The following is an 18772-nucleotide window of genomic DNA, read 5'->3' as shown; positions in this document are numbered from 1 at the left end:
AGGTTAAGTGTTTTCATACAGACTGCGTTTACAATCCCAGCATGAGCCAACAAGCGTGAGTCTGTCTGGGCATTCTCTGTCAGACGGTGGAGTATGATTACTCATCATTCATGATTTATGTGTTCCTCTTCCTACTCAATTCTCAACGCTGCAGGCATAGATACAGTTGGGAAAACAAACAGCAACACCCAAACTGGTTGAGATGGAGTAATCAAGACATTATGGAAAATATGTAAACAGCAGGCCAAGGGAGAAGCAGCATGAGCCATTGGGGAAGAGCAGAAGAGGAGAAAGAATACACATGCTGGAAACAGAGAGACACAAATGATATGTTTTATTAGAAACAGACTGCATCGTGACATTGGCACTGCCATGAGGGATATTAGTATGTATTATGAGTTGCTCTGTTGGGTGGAGTTCAGGCGGGTGTGTGTGTCTGAACAGTACACCATTATTGTACAAACTGGATTTTTTAAAACGTATAAAAAAAAAATCTTTCTCAATTTAACTCATTCTCATCTATCTATCTTTCTAGCCTCTTTAAAGCCTATATCTTATAACATCAGTGCTTTGAACATTTTTAACAAAGTATTTTTTGAAGCCAAATGTTTGTCTATGAAGGGTCACTCCAAATGTTCAGTTTGATCAAAACCTGCTTTATTTGATTGTGTTTTTATCAGCCTGGCTCATGCTTGCATATGGAGGGCAATAAAGTGTGAGCGACTGAGCGTGTGATTTGGTGAGAACAAGATCTCACCAAATCATCATTATGTGTTTGACTCACACTGCAGAACATTCAGACCTTCAGGATCATAGCATGTCAGCTCTGCAGTCAGAAAAACTCTTCCTCTAGTAACAAGATGCAGCAAGATGGTAGTGTTTAGAGAGAATGGAGAGCGTTTATTTAGTACCACATGACCAGAGTCAGTCATATCAGTTTAGATGATTTCCATGCAATGTCTGCATTGAACAATGCTGGTGAACCATGAGATGGAAGGCATCATACACGCATTTGTATGAGGGGTAAATGAGTACTGATGGAAGACAGCGATGCTCTGCGTCTCTTTGCTTTGAAATTATATTTCTCACCATCTTTTCTGATTGTTGATCACTGAAGCGGCATTTATAAAAAAGTACAGTAAGTACAGTGGAATATTATTGCATTTAAAATTAACAGTTTTTTTATTTGAATATATATATATATATATATATAATATTTTTTTTTAATTTTTTTTAACTGAAAGTTTAAAATAACAGCATTTAGCATTTGTACCAATTAAAAAAAAATGCATTACTGTGCAGATGAAGACTAGATGTCTGAGTCTGGACTGCCCACATGCTAATCCCAGAGAATTCCTGCTGGCTCAGAGTGTTTTTCACCAAAACCTAAAAATCAGCAGTCATTCATCAGGATTTCTTTCTTGCAGTGTCACAGCACTAAAGTTCCTGTCTATGCTCCGACCTAGAATGTTCTCTCTTGCTGTATATGTTGATTATTTCCATTGCTTGGCATTCATTGGCTCTTCTGTGTCTGTAGGAACCCGATATGTGGACGTAGTCATCACTCTGCCAGAGTGTGTGAGTCTGCGTGTTTTTGATGAACATATGTGTGTACATTCAGTTGATTTGAGCAGTGTTGGGTTCCTACAGTGAGCCTGACTGTGAGTAGACTTGATAGCGTGTGACCTCATTGAATTGGTCTTCTTGGACAAAAACTTTGTTGAGAGTCATAAAAACAATTCCATTCCATGTATGGAGTCATTGTACAGCAGGGTTCATAATGCATGTCCACCAACAGTTCATTACAGGGATAATTCGCCACAAAATGAGCATTCTTTAATTGTTTATAGGTTCCAAACTTGTAATCTTTGCAACACAACAGACTAAATGGGGGTCAGCTTCTAATTAAATTATGTTCAACCAGCAAACAACACTGACTTAGAACAACTTAATTTAGAATAAATGCAATGTTTAAGTTGATTGAATAACAATTAAAGTTGTCAGTAATTATTACAGCATGTTTGATGGCCCTGGAACCAGTTCATCTGGTCCATTTCAGTCCAAATAAACGGCTAGCGTAGCACACATTAAATGTAACTTATTTAATAAACAATATTATTGCAATAATAATAAACACAAATCAAATACATTTTTACCTTTGCCCATGCATTTATTTAAGTTTGTGGTAAATTATGTGTGGTAGTAGGTCTAATAGGTCAATAATAATAATAATAATAATAATAATAATAATAATAATAATAATAATAATAATAATAATAAAACTTGTTATTATTATTATTATTATTATTATTATTATTATTATTATTATTATTATTATCAGTAGTATTAGTTTGAACTAAAAACCATTTAACTTAAACTAAATAAATAGCTTCATACAATTTTGTCTAAGTCATGCAATTTTGGAACTTAATCATATTTCTATAAGTCACTACAGCTCATATTAATTTAATTTTAATTTTACCATTTTCAATTTTTTAGTATTTAATTGTGTTTTTTCATTTAATTTATTTTATTATGTAATTTTATTAATTTATTTTTAATATTTTTTTTATTTTGTAAAATTTGTATTTTGTATTTTATATTTTATTTATTTTTTATTTTTAGTCAGTGAATTAATTAATTGAAAGTTTAAATTAAACATAATATTAAGCTGTTGTAGTGATCAACATTATTATGTCAATCAAAATAATCCTTGCAATTTAATTGCGGTTTAATTATATCAACAAATATATATTTTTATCTTGCAACTAATCATTTAATCTGTGGTTATTTTACCCCTGAGAGAGAGAGAGAAAAAATCTTAATAAATTAAGCCATACAGATTTGGAACATCATGAGATTGAGTAAATAATGACAGAATTTTCATTTTTCCTTTTGAAACTGTCTTGTTAAATACAAGCATGTTTTACTAATTATAGCATCTACAACTTTATACAGTTTTTTTAAAAATATGCTGACAGGGGTTGTGATCATCAGTTCATGTCTTTAGCAAAGGTGAGGATTGGTAGTGATGTTGTGTCCTTACCACCCGCAGCTTGAGAAATTCACAGTTTGATGAATGTGTGCTCCATATGTAAGCATGAACAGCGCGGTGGGCTGCTTGTTCACACACCTGCCTCTCTGCAGGGCTCTGATTGGCCCCTGCGTGTTCCAGCAGGACGTTCCTCCTCGGAATCACGGGAATGTTCTCCTGTAGTGCACTAGTTGGAGGAACAGTTGTTGTTTTGGGACCTCTTGGGCTCTGGTGCCATGCTAGACCTGGCATTTTTTTCTTCTTACACTAGCTGCAAACATTAAACACCATCCTGAGTGTTACTTATAATGATGCTTATTACAGGCAGCACAGAGAGGATCATTAAAGATAATAAAATCCAGGACACAGGATATATGTCAGACTCATAACATGCCAGCTTCTAATAGGGGATTTTTTTAAGACAGGTCTGCATTCCTTGTTTGTGTTTCTGTTGTTGTTTCTAAGCAAATATGCATGCATAATTGTTCAAGCTAGTTCTCCTATTTTGAATGTGTTGCTGAAGTATCAGTGATCTCATTCACATGCACATGAAAATTAAAATTTAGTTGCAATCTTTTATGTGATTGAGTATCATGCATGTAATTTTTTTAAATTGTATTTTTTTTTTTTTTACTCTAATAAAATATTACTTGTTTTCAATTTCATTTAAGTAAAAGTACAAAAGTACTTTATTTTTAACGTGCTTAAGTATTGAAAGTAAAAAGTACTATTCTAGCTAACACAAGTCAGACTAGACATTAGTCAGCACCAATAGGAAATAATAGTGCATTCATTATGTATTGATCTAGCAAACTTTTTTTTTATTTATATAATTAAAATAAAATATATACATCTATAAAAAATAATTCTATAGATTGTTAGTAGTTTACCACAAAGGTGCCTAACATCATATTTTTGAGTAATACATAGGTACATACAAAAGGTCTTGCTAACAAGCAAAGTCCACATCAAGTGCTGCATCTGGGACAAGGCCAATATTTAGCTTGATGGGATCGCTGTGCTTTCCCTCAGCTCTTCTCCTCCTCTTTCGTCAGGCTTGTCATTAATGCTGGATTCTGCATCCCACATCATACCAACATCTGGTAAGAGACGCTCCAAACAGACATCTCACTTTGAAGCAGAGCTCTTCTGTATAATTATTTTGATATCACCAAACAAAACAGCTCGTGTTTTCCAATAGGATGGTGCGCTCCGAAAAAAGACCTTCAATTGTTAGCTTCGTGGAAACCACCATCAGAAATGATGATTAAATGGCACGATTGCACGACGTCACGCCCAAACAAATGATTGTCTGTATTTTTAGGAGCACAAAGAGCTGTATTTTTCAGAATTAACCTGGAGCAGTCGTTTCCACAATTCCACAATATATTAGGACTGGAAATGGAAAACTGGTTAATAACATAATAATAATAATCATAATCATAATAATAATAATTATAATTACTATTATTATGATTATGATTATTATTATTATGTTATTAACCAGTTTTCCATTTCCAGTCCTAATATATTGTGGAATTGTGGAAACGACTGCATGAGACAAAATACATGAGACACTGAAAGTTATCTACTATTTTGTTTTGTTTTGTTTTTATTATTTATTATATTTTATACATTTTTAATGTTAAACCTCTACAAAAATAAGTAAATCATAATATGTACTTACATTTTTGTATACATATATATATATATATATATATATATATATATATATATATATATATATATATATATATATATATATATATATACACATATATATACATATATATATATATATATATATATATATATATATATATACATACATATATATATATATATACGTATATATATATATATATATATATATATATATATATATATATATACGTATATATATATACATATATACGTATATATATACATATATATATATATATATATATATATATATATATATATATATATATATATATATATATATATATATATATATATATACATATATATATATATATATATATATATATATATATGTATATATATATATATATATGTATATATATATATATATATATATATATATATATATATATGTATATGTATATATATATATATATATATATAATGAATATTTAGTTTATTTTTTAATATTTTTTTTGTATTCTTTAAATATTAATCATTTTTAAATAAATATTATTTACAAATTAATACAACTATTTTATGAAATCTATTCAGCCCTAATGTGCTGTTGTAGTTAAACTAAAGGATAATCAGAAGTTGAAAGTAAGTGTTTGTATCCTGAGGGCAGAAGGTTTCAGCACTAAATCAGTCAGTATCTTCTCAGTAATTGCGTCGGTTCTGTCTGGTCTCAAACAGCCCTGAAGCCAGTAGTAAAATTCCATGCTGTTCACATTCTGATTAGGATTTATTTTAACTGCAAGTGTTTAAATTTCTTCAGTTATTTAAGCTTGATCCACTGATCTATAGAACTGGATTGCTCATGACGTCATGAAAGTGAAGCCGCCGCGCCGCCATATTGGTAATCTGTAGTATTCCCATACATTCCATTGAATTAATAAGAAATCGTATTAATTTAATGTGAAAACATCACCTAACAAGTCAGCTTTTTAAATCTGAAGTATCTAGGCCTATATGTACATTCTTACAAAAAAAAAAAAAAAAACGTAATTAAAAAAAAAATTTTTTTTTTTATGTCGGGAATTTCCCCTAATGTTACTTATTAAAAAGCTACATTGATTAACGTTACAGTAGCGAACATCATGAACATGATAAACATCAGACGGACACGACCTCAACATATATAACAAAAGACAAAGTGCTCGTTCTGAAATGTGAAGAAAGATTTATGCTTTGTTGTCTACACATATACCTTTATTCGCCTTGTAGTTATTCGTTGTTTATATAATTTGTTATAGTGTTTTTATTCATACAGTAGGCGCTAACCGAAACATCGTTCATTTTAAAGCAAGTTATGATTTAAAACGGTTGTTAAATTTATTATTAATTTAGTAAACAACATTTTATGTGGAAACGTAATGCTAGTAAACATATTTGCGCAATCTTTTAGAGTCTGAAATAGATGTTTTTCAATCAGAATATTAAACATATACACATCTTAAATTATTCAGAGAAATAGCTGATTACATACAGTACGGATATGAAGCTTTATTTCAAGATGGTAAGCTTTTCATTTCAGTATAAAGCAATATAGTTACAGAGGCTATTGTATTATTCATTGTATATGAATTTCTGATACTAATAGGTTCATGTTTAATAATTCCTGAATAATTACGTACATAAAGAAATAGGGTATATTTTGTGTTGGATCAGTTACCTGTGTTGGCAGTGCGCAGCAGACAAACCCACCTAACCCATTTAGCCCATTAACCCATTTAAATTTATCACTATCCTTGCGCAAAAATACCATAAACATTGCAGATAACATCTGAAATAAAGATTAATTTACATATAAATAATAGAAAAACTAATCCCGTTTGACTGATTTGCTTCAAATCGGGTGATTTTAGGTCAGCGGTTTGCATGTGACTCAATGGTGCTCTCTGCTGGTAGGGATTAGTCAAATGGCGGATCGAACTCAAGTATAGATATATAGATCAGTGGCTTGAACTACTGAATTGTGCATACTGTGTTCATACCTTGCTTTGTAGATTTAATCAGTTAAGTTCGTAAATCTCTCTTTTGGTTTGATTGAAATGTTTAGCATTGAAAACGTAACCAACAATCGAATACTTGAATATATATCAATTTGCACACTAAATTGAGTTTGAGCTCTTCTGTCTGGCTTGTATTTAGCCTTTATGCTATGTGTGCTATGTTTTGATTCTCATGCACATCCACATTGAGTGTGATGACCATGATAAAGGAACTAGGACTTGCTACTTTGCTGCATTGGTATTTCCTCCAGGAGCAGTTGTATAAATCTTGTGTTGTTGTATTTTGTCTGTGATCCATCAGTCAGTGAGTATCCTTCAGAAGCTCAAGCACTCTGGCTGGTTTATGGAGGATTGTAGTCGTTTGTTTTATAAATCCCGAGTCGGTCTGGGAGAGCGTTAGGCTCGGTGTTGTTCTTCAGATCAGTGCTTTACAGCTACACAGCTCACGCTGGGTGCTCTTCTGCGTAACTCAGCCTGCCTTTGAGCTTGTCAACTCATGTTAAACCTGTAAACTGAGAACTTGATAACAACTAGAGAAGGAGAGCGCAGAGTGGTGGGCTGATGAGGAGGCTGAAAGGCTTTTGTCTGTCAACACAAAACCTGCTGGAGATTTCAGCTGTGTTTGGGTGAATTCTCATTTCTGTGACGGTTTAGAATAATATATTTTTTTTTCTTTAATTTTTTTTTTTTTTTTTTGCTTTTGGCATACAGACATAACTTGGACGAGATTCACCTAGATATTTACCAACCATAAACTACTTTCCTTGTTTTTTATTTTGTTTTGTAACATTATTTTATTGTGATTATGAAGATTTTGCAAATAGATTTATATGTTACTTTAAAAAATGTGTGTATGAATATATATGAAAAAAGCTTTTCAAAAATTGCTTATATATACAGTATACTGTAAAAAAAAAACATAAAAAAAATAAACAAGTTGAGAACTTAAAAGTATAAGGCAACCAGCTTCACAAGATTTTAGAGTTTTGTCAACTTTTCAGTTGTTTTCAGCTTATCCAACAAAAAACACATTGAGACATTCTGAACCTGGTTGTCTTAAACTATTAAGTTCTCTCTCTCTCTCTCTCTCTCTCTATCTCTCTCTCGATTATTAGTCTAAATATTATTAACAAATGCACTTTTAATGTAACTGGCCAACTGATGTGTAATTTTGCTTAAAAATATCCCCCCCCATGCATTTGGTGCATTTGAGTTAATTTTAGACCTTGTGTATATTTTTCTAAGGATTTTTTCCCCTTGTCTGTTTCATAAATGCTCACAGTGAGCAAAGGGGAGGGAGAGAGATAGAGAGAGAGAGCAAAAAAGGGAGGGCAAACAAGTGAGAGGGAAAGGGGAATGGCAGTAGCCTGCAGCTAGACTTCCTAGATTTCCGTGCCGTGCGCTCATTGAGTTTGTAGGTGCTGCGTCAGGATCTGACCTCCTCTCTTAGTCCATAGCCATATAAAGTGTGAATATCTTTTATGGTCCTCTTTATTTGGCTAGAGCGAACAGGGAATGTGAGTCAACATTTCAGCCTTTCTCGGGAAGCCAAGAAAACCACTGTGTTTGCGCACATCTACATCTATATCTACAACTCACTCCTGCTGGCTGGATTATAGCGTGTGTTTGAGAGAGGTGCGCTGCGCTGCCGAAGATCCAGACCGGACGATCCCGCAACACTCTCAGCTCGGAGGAGAATGCGGCGCTGGGGCTGAAACACACACACACATTCACACCCATCGAGGATGGCCACCGCTGTGTTTCAGGTAGGGAGATCGCGGGAGCTGGGAACCTCCTCAGATATCTGGGGAATTTTAACCTCATTTGCTCTCGGAGCTGCGCGTGTGTGTGCCTCTGATGGTTTGTTTGCTTGTTCTGTGTGAAGACAGAGACTAAGTGCTCGCAGACGTGTTTAAGTCGAGCTCAGACTGCAGAACGTGTGAGAAGAGAACAGTCAAGCAGCTCTTGTAGGTTTGTGAAAAGCGCGGGACTGCTGTGGTGATGTCAAGAAGACATTTAGCTGGCTTTGGGATGAGACCCGATGCTGAAAGTAAATCAAACTGCTGGTGTAACTAAACTAAACCAAAGCTGAACTGATTTGAGGCAAATATTGACACTTTGTCTTCATGTGATTGTGCTTTACAGCAGAATCTGAACTCCTGGGTTGAGTTTCCACAGTTGATTCTGAATCTGTTTTGTATAAAATAGAAGTGATTTTAAAGGAATAGTTCATCTAAAAATTAAACTAGTCTTTATTCATCATCAAATCTTTGACTTTGTTTAATGATGTTTTGAAGAAGAGTTCATACCTTTAAACTTCTCAGAATTAGAATAAAAAAGTCTAGGACTATACTTCAAGATATCTGAAGTCGTCAATTGTTTTGTGCAAGGAACAGACTGAAATTGAAGTCATCATTTACTGAAAAGCTTTCTCTTTGCTGTAGTAATTTGTCTTTTCATTTATGTGATGCTGTTTGTTTGGTTTTGTTGGCGTGAGACCCAGCTCAATGTTTCTAAAGGCATTGCATTTAAATATTAGGAAGATTTACAGCTTCCATAATGAACTTAAAAAGTTCATTAGCCTTCAAAATGTGAACTGAATTGAGCAGGATAATGATACTAAATTTGCAACAATGACACAGTTATTGAACGGAATCGAATCAACATTGAACTTGAATAATGCAACTATTCTCTTCTCTAGAGCTGCTTTTACAATTGATGAATTTTCATTCATATGAATTGCTATTTAAATATTTGTGACGTGGCTTAATTGGTCCTAATTATATGCTGGTTGTCTGCTTGTGTTTATGTGCAGTTTGGATCTGCTGAGAGTGTAGAGTGTGACCTGGAGTCAGACTCCGCTGTCAGTGTTAGCGTGAGTCTTCGGTCTGGTGTAGGTGTCACTGTGATCTCACAGCGAGGACACTCAGCTTTGATTCGGGTCTCTGAGTGGCATGTTTTCAGAGCTTCCCTTTCTGCTGTAACAAATGCGTCTGACAGCTTGACAAAGCTGCTGTAAAATGCTGAACAATAGCCGTCCTCCTGTGGTGCAGACCAGCACCACGGCGTGTGGCGTTCTCTTCTGTATATGCATCCCACCAAACCTGTGAAGAACCTGTCCTGGACATATTTCCAAAATAAGAAACACTCTAAAATAACATGCAGACTTCTATTATTTCTTTGCATTTTTCTTCATTTCATTTTTATTACAATTAATGACGGATGGTAGGGGGATGTCCTCTTTTCCTCGCTTCCTTGCTTTTAAATAGCTTATAAATGCGTGCACGTCATACGTTCACTTTCGAATTAACGGCAACTGGCAAACCGGCGTCAATTGCTTGAATGGACAAAACAAACAAACAAACAAAAAAAAAACTCAATGATATTAAATACAGACCTTTTATTAACATAACAAATAAAAATACCACAATGCATAGGCAAAAAAAAAAAAGAAAGAAACTGAAAATCGGCAAAATGTGGACCCAAAAAAGTAACCATAGAACGTTTACTGCTTAGCCAATATTAGAATGTTTTTTTTATTATTAAGAAAATAAAATAGGGCTAAATAAATTACACAAAGTTTAAATAAGATAAAGCCGTATAAATTAGAAATGAATATAGAATAAAAACTTAAACTTACTAATTAAAAATACTATAAATTGGCATTTATTAACAGTGCTTTCAGAGTTTTTTTTTTTTTTTGGGCAGCGGCTCGATGACGGCTTCCTCCTCATTTTGTTCTCTCTCTTCTCTCACGTGGTGCGTTGACTGCGCTTCCCTACCGAGAATGCCCGTTTCTCGTTCTCTTCAACAGTCTGGTCGTAGTCATCCCGGTAGCGCGGGTCCAGGAATATTGTCTTGTGCATGAGCTGCCTGCTTGCTTCTGACAGAGCTTCATATTTCTTGTCTAAAGGCAGTCACACCGGATGAGAAGCGCTGCGCCACGTCTAGAACATCTCGAGGCATCGCACACCGGACACGCACATTCTATACGCACAAGCTCAATTTCCAGCTAATTTTATATAAAACTACGCAGATGGCGCTCTGTGGTGCGGCAGGAAAATGAAAAGCGTCCCGAGTCGTAGCTGGACCTCGCAGACAGACGCTGAATGTCGCTGCCAGTGTGCATACACTCATAGAAAACAATGTGTTCGAATTTTAAAGATGTGGCGCTGCGCTGTTCGTCCGGTGTGCGACCCCCTTAAAATAGATATAATTCCAGCTTTCAGGTTGGCTGTCAGTTGGCCGTCCTTTTCCGATGTGGCCAATATGTCATCTTTAATGAGATGGTGCACAGGGAGAAGAGATGACGTGGTTATGCTGATCTCTGAAGTGACTGTCTCTTGGCACAAAGCATTGTAGCTGCGTTCAGTTTTTAATTATAGTGTATGCTTTCTTTTAAACTAAATGATTTATAATTATTTTTTTTACCTAATTAAAATAAATATTTTAAGAAAAAACAAATACTTAAAAAATTCGAAACGACGATGGGGACGGTGTCACGGTGGGAAAGTGATGTAACTGTTGTCGCGACTTTAAATATATGTGTATATAATATATGTTATATATCTGTGTGTGTGTGTGTGTGTGTGTAAAATCAATGACCTGGACATATTTTAAAAACATTCACCCTTGCTCAAACCCTTTTTTTCTCCATTGACCAGACATAACCTGATGACCCAGAGGTCAGGACAGACAATGACCTTAACTGTCAGACGCCAGACTCTTTAGTGTTGGTTATTTATGATGCTGCAGACTCAACTAATGTGTTTATGGCATCAGAGGTTAGATGAACCTTGTGGCTTTTCAAGTACCAGGCCAGTTATTGCAAATTCTCATTTGGCCAAACTCTGATGAGGATCTGGTGCTGTAAAGCGTTATCATGCCGTCTGTGCAATGTTTGCAACATTTATAGCTTTGTTTGTTCCCCTCTCATCCATTCAACCTCATGCATGGGAAAGAATGCACACTTTGTGTTTTTGGCATGTTTGCAGATGCAATTTTGACTAATTTGACTCAAATTGAGGGGAAAAAGAAATAAAGCTGTTGTGAACACATCTAGTGTATTTATCATTATCTAGAGATAGCGAGAGGGGGAAATAGATGGTTTCAATTTCCCTCATAACAAATGTGTTTAATTCCTCCGTCCTTTCAGTTCATTTTTGCATGTGCCGCATATTCTACTGTATTTGATCTTGCATGTGAGCTTCACGCAGGTTTCATTGCATGCCGAAGCACCAGTAAAACTATCAGCTGATGGAGCTTAAGAACCTGCAGTGACTCAGATATGAAAGAAGGAGATTTGCGGTCAATCAAAAAGGGCTAATTAACTGACCATTTTGTTGGTTTCCCTGCTAAGCTGTCTGATCCGTGATCGCTGCCAACCGTTTGATGCTGAAGGCTTTTTTCTTCTAAGAGAAAGTTTCTGTTTCTTTCAGTGAGTTATTGTCAGTCCCACACGGAGTATGAATATTCAGATCTCCACAGAAAGCTCTGCAGATTCACAAAGCTATACACATCCCATTGCGTCAATATCAATCAACTTCCTTATATAAGTTTTCATTAAGTACATTTATTATGCTTGCCAATATTGGCGCTTTACAGTAGAGATTTACAGAACTCTAGTACAGTTTGGAAATTCCACTACAGTTTAAAAGTTTGGGGCCAGTAAGACTTTTTAGTAAGTCAGTAAGAATATTTCAGAACATTTTAGATTTACTGTATTTTAAATCAAATTAATACAGCTTTTGTAAGCAAAAGAGACTTAATAAAAATTATAAAAAAATATTTCTGATTACTGGTTTGATTAAACATTTTCAACTTAATTAAATAATTCTTCATTCGGACAAATTCCTCACTCTAATTAATGCATTTTTATAATGTTTAACTCTTTTAACGTTCCACAGAATTCTACTTAGAAAAAAAAAAAAATTGCAAAATGAGCTGTGATTGTTATTGGTAAATTGTTGGCTGATTTTCGCTAATGGTTTCAAATATTAACAAGACACGCAGAGAAGACGCTTTCTTTTGCTTTATGGTCTACGCTTGGTTTCTTGGTAATCATCGAAAGAGAGTTTTCTTCGGCATTCCTCCTGTTGGCTTCAGCTGTGATTTATAGGCTCCTCAAGCTCCTCTGTTACTGCAGTTCCAACATTTCCCACTTACGCATAGCAAAGCAGACGAATCCAGATCCACAGCACTCTAACACTGTCCGGTGTGGAATTCTGTGTGATAAATGTGCATTAAAAAAATGGGCTCTTATGGAAGTTCAAGGATCATTTGATCTCACGGCTGGAAGATGTATTTAGTGTCGGCTTGGATTCCGCCATATAAATAAATCTGCATCTCTGCCATTAGAGAGTTTGGCCAGCCGTCCAATGTTGAGATCGACTCACTTTTCTTCTTAGAAAAGCAGCATCCAACGTGGATGTTCAAATATACCAGTGGATTATGCAAAAGAGCAGTTTGGTTTGAACACTGGCTTGTTAAGAGGCATTCGCAACGTGCATAAACAGAAATTACAGCTTTGGAGGTAAATGATAGGACTCGTAACTGACTCGTAAATTTGAGAGTATTTTTTGAGTGTCGTTAAGCTTGTTTACATTCTCGTGCCATGTTTTAACTCTCACTGCATCAAACCTGGAGATCTTTACCCCAAATTCATACCATGACAAAACAACTTTCTTTATTGTCCAGGGTTTTTCTTTTCTTCTTTCTATATTGAAGCAGGTCCTTCTTGTACTTCTCACATGTCTTATCAAGGGAAAACTAATATTTATTTCCAAATAGCATGCTGCTTACTGCAGATGTTTGCCTTATGACGAGACTCACATGGAATCTGCGCTTGCAGAATTTAGCAGCGAGATGTGGAGAAATGTGGTGTGTAAATGAATACATTTCAGCAGTTTTATGTATTTGCTCAATCGCTGCATAATTACATGTTATTTATGTTGGCCATCCTGCACTTTAGATCAATCACTAAAAAAAAAAAAAAAAAACAGGTGAAATTAACACACATTTTTGTTTAAAATATATAATTTACAGTATGTTTTGAAAGAACACTCAAATTGTAACCAAGGCTGAATTTATTTTGTTTAAATACAACAAAAACAGTGAAATACTGTAAAATATTATCATACAGTAATACAGTTTATATGAATTCTTATTCATATTTTCCATTTTATTTATACGCTGATTTGGTGCTCAAGTAATATTGTATTGTTATCAATTAATAATCAGTTTATATGAATGTTCTGCTTAAGATTTTTGTGGAAAAAAATAGTTCTTTTGAACTTTTTGAAATCGTAAGCAACAGTGTTTATTTGAAACAGAATATTTTTGTAACAATGTAAATGTTTCTACTTTCGCCTTTGTTCAGTTTAATACGTCCTTGCTAAATACAAATATTTGTTTTTGTTTTTATATTTTTTATAAAAAGTGATGCTATGTGTTTTGAATTTGTTTGTATGAATATTTGTAATATATACATATAAATTTTACGCCCAAACAAAAACAAACACACACCCAGTAGTTCACTAGTTCTATATACTCGCTGCACCTTGTTTGTTTATTATATATTTCGACCAATTTGATTACATTTCAGCTCCATTTAGCATAATTCTAGCGTTTTTGCTACAAAAAGCAGTCTGGGCCTGATCATGTCTATGTTATCCTACCATCACTTACACCTAGTTACGTTTCCATTCGGCTTCATGATCTTCAGACAGATAGACTTCCTCGTAATCCTTGTTGACTACCGTGTTAAAAGAGCCACTGTTTTCGAACGGCACCAGAGCAAATGCATTCAAGACGTCTGCGTTCTCCAGGGTTGTTAAATTAGAGTGCCAGCGAACATGGAATCTTACAAGATAGCCAAAATGTAACCAACATGGAGCTGTTTTGATTGGGCCCCACTTTTCAAGAGGTCACAGCAAATTAGCAACGATATTTTAAGAGGTTTTCAGGCATTAGCAAGTTGAAGTCTGTCTCCGCCAAATGGTTGGAGGCTGTGAAGTGTTGGGAGGAGATGCAGATGGAGGCACAAACACGCGCCACGACATTCCTGCGTAGAAGCAGAGGCTCTGGGACGGTTGGGAGGGGGTTGATTTAAGACCCCTGCAGCATCTTCACAGCCTGCTGCAGTTTAAACGGATGAATGCGTTTGCTCTGCGGAAACAAAGCGCCGCTGCTTGCTTGGATTGTTTATCACTGCAGGTTGGCAGGCGGCACGTTCAGCACACCGGGGTTGATGAAGAACCCGTCAGGAAGATCGGGATCACACGAGTCGGAAAGCACAGGGCCCGCTTGCAATGAAGCCTTAAGATAAGAAATCCCATCATAAATGAGTAATCTCTAAGGGTCTTCCTAACCTGAGGAGTTTGTTGGAATCGACTGCGGATGTCAAACATGTTTCAGGAAGATTGGAATCTTCACTTTGAATACAAATAGTGTGTCAATTCAGATGAATGGGGTTTTATTTAGAATGCAACAGGATGAAAAAAAATCTATTTGCTGGGTTTGTTCATATTTTACCCAGCACTTGGTTGTATTTAACCCAGCATTTTTTAGAGTGCAGATAATATATGCTTATTTTGAGATTAACATACAATATGTGTGTGTTTTCGTGAATTACGAAGTGTTAAGTATTATGAAAATAATATTTTCAGCATTTTTGTGTACAGCATAAAATATAAATTATATTATAATGCATTATGCAGTGTATGTATGTATATATATATATATATATATATATATATATATATATATATATATATATATATATATATATATATATATATATATATATATAATAAGCAAATTATCATTTATGTAGAAAAAATACAAATTGTGACAACATATTAAAAGATTATTATATCTATTTTTTTATAATTATAATGTGTATTATTTAATAAGTATTATACTATATATACATATATGTGTGTGTGTGTGTGTGTATAATTGCTGTAATTAAATACTTCGTTTATGGCAAATGCTGATAATGGCAGAATTAATAAGCCTGGTCAACATGTGAAAGTCTATTAAAAATGCCTGTGCAGTTTCATCACTTCCACAGAAGTAGAGGTCATAAACGTAATGAAATGTAAGCAGTTTCTGAAAATGATTTGGCCTCTACTCAATGTTACTAATGTTGGCCATAAAAGATACAGTACAGTAATGGCATCTTTGGCTTGATTTGTGCTTCCTTAATGAATTGGCCGCTTGGTTTGAGGGGGATTATGCCAGCGTTACTTTTGCTTGTGCATTTCATTAGGCAGGCATTCGGACAGAAAGGACAGCGGTTCAGATGGGTGGAGATCACTTTTCTAAGCAGCTTTAGGAGAGTTGGCACTCTGTAGACCTGCTAAGAGGCCCACAGGAAGTCATTTGGACCAGAATTAGTTAAAACATCCTGTCTTTGGGACACTTTCACACACTAGAGCTTCTATTCAGACTAAGAGAGGTCGCAGTGATTTAAAAACTCAAAGCACTTATGAGGAACTAATGTTTAGTGGCTATAATTGATTTACTTGTTAAAATTCCAGACCGTTTGATATTAAACAGAATCGCTCAGACAAACCATAATTGCGCATGTTAACGGGACATTTTTGTCCTTGATAAACCGATAGGGTTTTTGGAAGGGATCTTGGGAGAGAGTGCAAGCATGGCAGCCTCTAATCAGCAGTTAAGAACACGGTTTGCAAAGATCTTCGTTTATAAAATTGTTTGGTTAATGTAATAATGCCTTCAGCTGCCAATAGGAGTGTAGTACTCTGGTTATGTTTAACAGAGATTTCCACTAAAATCGGTGTTGAAAGTGTGAGAAAAGTCTGCAGAACTGTCGTCTTGTTTGTTCCGCAGTGACTGTGCAGCTGGTTCTAGATCGTGGAGTTCATCTGATTGGAAATTCTCAGAAGTCTGCAGCAGTTCACCACTGGATTTAATCACCGAGCCAAATCAATTTGACCAAAGCCCGTACGGATGAGGGTCTGTGGTGCGCGCGAGTACCAGCGTGGCAAGTTCAGCCAGAAATATGTCTGGATGGAGACTTGACGATCGCCGCATTTTCAAATTTCAGCGCAATCAAGAAGCTCGGTTTCTCACAAAAACTGGTTTTGGAAACCCACCGTCACTGTTGGAGACGAGAGGTGGCCGCTTCTGTTCCTGTTTGAGGTTTTTCAGCTTTGAGGTTCAGTTTTTGGGGCTTGTATGCAGTATTGTCCCCAGTAATTACTCTAACATGCCAGTCCTCCAGTCTGCGGGTCCCGTCAGGAGTGATTAATCATGTGTTGTGCTTCTCTTCCTTGTGTACTGCCACCATGGATTGTGATGTTACAGCGACCCGACTGACCTTAAAACACACTCTCAAACTGTTGTTTTTTTTTTTCTTAGGATGGTGATATATTTTAATCATCTTTGTACATATGCCGTTAGATATGAATGCAGCAACTTTTAGAGGAGATTCAGTTGTGCTCCATCCTGTGTACATTCATTTTATAAGATGATGCATTTTTTTCAAGCCCCATTTTCAAGCCCCATTTGTGTAAAGGTCTTTTACTGGAGTTTGCATCAACATTTACTGTAGAGAACCATGCAGCTGCTGCATTTAAACAACTGTGGTAACCAACAGCTCTTTTCAAATCTAGTTTTTAATCTGTTCATGAACAAGCGCACTGCTTTATTACAGTGATTTGATTTACCACAATACGGTAGGAAATTGAAGGATGTGGACAGGGCAGTTTAAACAGTCATGGGATGCACTTAAATAAGCAACTGAGTGGTCTATTAAAAACGCAACTTACTATTCTGTGATACACTCATAAGTTTGTATTTTTTTGTTTACAAAAGAGCACATTCTTTTAGAGTGTGGCACAAATGGGCGAATTAGGACACAGCAGATCCATCATTTGAAATGGAATGGTGGGCAAGGGGTAGATGCTAGACTCTTGTGTGAGGTTGTGTTTGTTCATGAGGACATTCCAGCAGTGGAGAGCCAGTGAGCCGCTGAACACCATGTGAAATATTTCGATGGTCGTACACGGTGCTGATGGGAAACGGATCTTCAGGAGTATGTGGAGGTCTTATCAGTGCTCGTTCTCCCTGAGGAATGTTTATAGAAAGCAGGCCTGTTTCAGGGGTTGCTGGCACAGAGCTGCTGTGCGCTTGTTTGCTTTTACATTTGATTTATGGTCCGGGCAGTGAAATAAAGGCAGGAAACCCAGGCCCCACCGTTCTGCTGATATGCAGGATCACGCAGCACTAAACCCAGGAGTTTGCCAAAAAACAGCAATAATTTAGTTTTTCATGACCATTTTTTTTTAACCACTTTGAACTTCAGAACTTCAGGTTTGGGGAGAAAGTTTTCATAAGTGACAGTATATTTTCATTATATATTAAAATGTGTGTTATTGCCAAATATGAGGAAATGTATGGAAGCCTGTTTTCTGCCACTAAATTAAAAATAATAATAAAATAAAACAAAGAAATTGTCACTTTTTTTCTCTCAGTTGCGAGTTTATATATCACAGTTCTGTCTTAATAACTTGCATTTCTGAGAAATAAAGTTAGAAGGGATTGCGAGATATGGACTTGCAATTGTTAGAAAAAAGTCACAATTACCTTGTTTTATTTTTTATTCAGTGGCGGATAAATTTTTATTTTTTATTTATTTGGTAATATTAGTAATTTAAACAATTAGGCCTAGTCTTGAATGAATAGTGGGGAGAAAGTTTTGAGTAATTGAAAGTTACAGTATATTTTTTATTAATTATATGAATTGATTTTATTGCATAATATGAGCCCTAATGGGTTAAATGTGTCAACATTATCTTAAAAATAACTCTATTTACTTTTCTCTTAATACACATTCCTACCTTAATCTGTAAGATTCATCAGTGTGCATTATTCCAAAGGAAAAATGTTTGTCTTCATATTCTTTCATCAAAATGTCATGCTCTGCCTTCTAAAATTTCTTTCCTGTTCACTTGATGTCAGAAATGTCTTATTTTTCAGTCCATCCCTTCTAATGGCTCTGTTTTGG

The 18772-nt window shown here is 35.3% G+C and overlaps 1 protein-coding gene across 17 annotated transcripts in view; it reads left to right on the top strand.

Moving 5' to 3' along the window:
* LOC127964594 (tensin-1) overlaps nt 1-18772 on the top strand; it is a 282126-nt gene that overhangs the window by 161863 nt on the left and 101491 nt on the right. The window contains exon 1 of one of the 17 annotated variants that reach the window (XM_052564852.1): nt 8074-8501. The exons of 13 other annotated variants lie outside the window; for them this stretch is intronic. In XM_052564852.1, the coding sequence (XP_052420812.1) occupies nt 8481-8501 (21 nt within the window). In that variant the 5' untranslated portion in view covers nt 8074-8480. Of the gene's footprint in view, nt 1-8073; nt 8502-18772 lie in introns of those variants that run through there. 3 more of the 17 variants (XM_052564855.1, XM_052564854.1, XM_052564850.1) reach the window with 3 other exon arrangements.

Source organism: Carassius gibelio, chromosome B9 (genome assembly GCF_023724105.1).
Source record: "Carassius gibelio isolate Cgi1373 ecotype wild population from Czech Republic chromosome B9, carGib1.2-hapl.c, whole genome shotgun sequence".
NCBI lineage: Eukaryota > Metazoa > Chordata > Actinopteri > Cypriniformes > Cyprinidae > Carassius > Carassius gibelio.
The sequence above is the reverse complement of the archived record's forward strand: the minus strand, read 5'-3'. Positions and strand labels throughout refer to the sequence as shown.